The 2,500-nt window shown below is 41.1% G+C and overlaps 1 protein-coding gene across 1 annotated transcript in view; it reads left to right on the top strand.

Annotated features, from left to right (window-relative positions):
* Positions 1-534: 534 nt before the first annotated feature.
* LOC135566919 (adhesion G protein-coupled receptor L3-like) overlaps positions 535-2,500 on the top strand; it is a gene marked incomplete at its 5' end in the record, with an annotated part of 24,348 nt that continues 22,382 nt past the window's right edge. The window contains one exon of the mRNA XM_065014480.1: positions 535-718. Within this exon, the coding sequence (XP_064870552.1) occupies positions 535-718 (184 nt within the window). The remainder of the gene's footprint in view (positions 719-2,500) is intronic.

Genomic DNA, 2,500 nt, shown 5'->3' with positions numbered 1-2,500 from the left:
TCCCATTACGAGTGGTTTGGAGATGTGTGTCTGTGTGTAGCGATAGAGGAGGGTGGAAGGAGTGGAATGCAGAAGCCGAGATAAAACATTTGACATTTGATAAACAAAACAAACCTGGTCTAAAGAGATTCACAGCAAACCTAGACCATACAACTGATCTCAGACCAGTGTAGTCCATATTAACAACTGATCTCAGACCAGTGTAGTCCACCAGTGTAGTCCATATTAACAACTGATCTCAGACCAGTGTAGTCCATATTAACAACTGATAACTGTGGGTCCCCTCCAGGCCATGGTGTTAATGTGGGTGCATGTCCCCTCCAGGCCATGGTGTTAATGTGGGTGTATGTCCCCTCCAGGCCATGGTGTTAATGTGGGTGTATGTCCCCTCCAGGCCATGGTGTTAATGTGGGTGTATGTCCCCTCCAGGCCATGGTGTTAATGTGGGTGTATGTCCCCTCCAGGCCATGGTGTTAATGTGGGTGTATGTCCCCTCCAGGCCATGGTGTTAATGTGGGTGTATGTCCCCTCCAGGCCATGGTTGAGACGGTGAACAACTTGCTCCAGCCCAGGGCCCAGGCAGCGTGGAGACAGTTGCCCACGGGGGAGCAGCTTCGCTGGGCTACCACCCTGCTGGACACGGTGGAGGCTGGAGCTTTCATGCTGGCCGATAACCTGTTGAAGACGGACACCGTGGAGGAGATCACCGACAACATCCGTGAGTAGATGTTACATTCATTCATTTATTTATTTTTTATTTTACCTTTATTTAACCAGGCAAGTCAGTTAAGAACAAATTCTTATTTTCAATGACGGCCTAGGAACAGTGGGTTAACTGCCTGTTCAGGGGCAGAACGATAGATTTGTACCTTGTCAGCTCGGGGGATTTGAACTTGCAACCTTCCGGTTACTAGTCCAACGCTCTAACCACAAGGCTACTGTTACCACGGTAATGTTATTATATTATGAAGCCTGCTACTGTACAGAACACTACCGACGACATCCAGGATTTTGATTAGATGTTGATGTAACCTGGAAGTCTTGTTGAGAACTGGCTGAGAGAGTTGGACAAGAGGCATCATTCATGCTTGTCCCAAAAGGTTGAATCCTAACTTCAAATAAATCGTTCATGTATATTAGATGTAATTATTAAGTGTTTATTGTCAGTAGGTAGTTAAAACTTGTTAGGGACTCGCTCCCGCTGTGGGGATCGAATCAGCGGAAATTTCAAGTGCGCCACGTATAGTTTTTGATAAAACTCAAACTTTCATTAAAATGCACATACAATGTACTGCTTTTCGGCAAAAGCATGAGAAGGGTTATTCAAAAAAAAAAGGTTATTCAAAGGGTTCTCCTAAGGGGACAGCCCGAAGAAGCCGTTTAGTGTAGATAACATTGAACTTGCAATCTTTGACTCTTAATTAGTTTTATCGAAAGCAGGGTAATTATATATCCTACATGAGTTTACAGCACTCTGGGCAATATTTAAAAAAATTTATTTAACCAGGCAAGTCAGTTGAGAACAAATTATTATTTATAATTACGACCAAACACGGAAAACACTGAGCCACTCGGGAGGCCATACATGTGAATAATATAATAATATCATACACAATAACCTACAACACAAGGCCCAAATGTAATGGTTTTCCTGTGGTGAAGTAGAGGCGGACCAAAACGCAGCGTGGTTATATTGACTCATGTTTAATAAAAACAGATAAACATGAACACTACAAAACAATAAACGTGGAAAACCAAAAACAGCCCTATCTGGTGCAAAACACAGAGACAGGAACAATCACCCACAAACACACAGTGAAACCCAGGCTACCTAAGTATGATTCTCAGAGACAACTAATGACACCTGCCTCTGATTGAGAACCATACTAGGCCGAAACATAGAAATACCCCAAAACATAGAAAAACAAACATAGACTGCCCACCCAATTCACGCCTGACCATACTAAATAATGTCAAAACAAAGGAAATCAAGGTCAGAACGTGACACCAAATCTACACCGGAGTTGCTTACCAAGACATATTCCTAAATGGCCTAGAGTTACAGTTTTGACTTAAGTAACTATGGCAACGTTTAACAATGGCTGTCTAGCAATGATCAACAACCAGACAGAGCTTGACAGAACTTGAACAATTGTTTAAAGAATAACGGGCAAATATTTATAAAATGGAGGTGAACACAGCTCTTAGAGACTTACCCAGAAAAGACTCACAGCTGTAAGTCGCAGCCAACGTTTGTTTCTGACATGTATTGACCCAAGGGTGTGAATATTTATGTAAATGAGATATTTATGTATTTAATACATTTTCAAAAATGTTTCAAAATATACAAAATTATAAACATATTTTCACTTTGTCTTTATTAATCCATGTTACATTCAGGCTGTAACACAACAACATGTGTAGTGAGTCAAGGGGTTTGAATACTTATGTAAATGAGATATTTATGTATTTAATTTACGATACATTTTTGAATAGTTTC

Source organism: Oncorhynchus nerka, unplaced genomic scaffold (assembly GCF_034236695.1).
Source record: "Oncorhynchus nerka isolate Pitt River unplaced genomic scaffold, Oner_Uvic_2.0 unplaced_scaffold_2958, whole genome shotgun sequence".
Classification (NCBI taxonomy): Eukaryota; Metazoa; Chordata; class Actinopteri; order Salmoniformes; family Salmonidae; genus Oncorhynchus; species Oncorhynchus nerka.
Note: the sequence above shows the minus strand (reverse complement) of the source record. Positions and strands in the feature narration are given on the sequence as shown.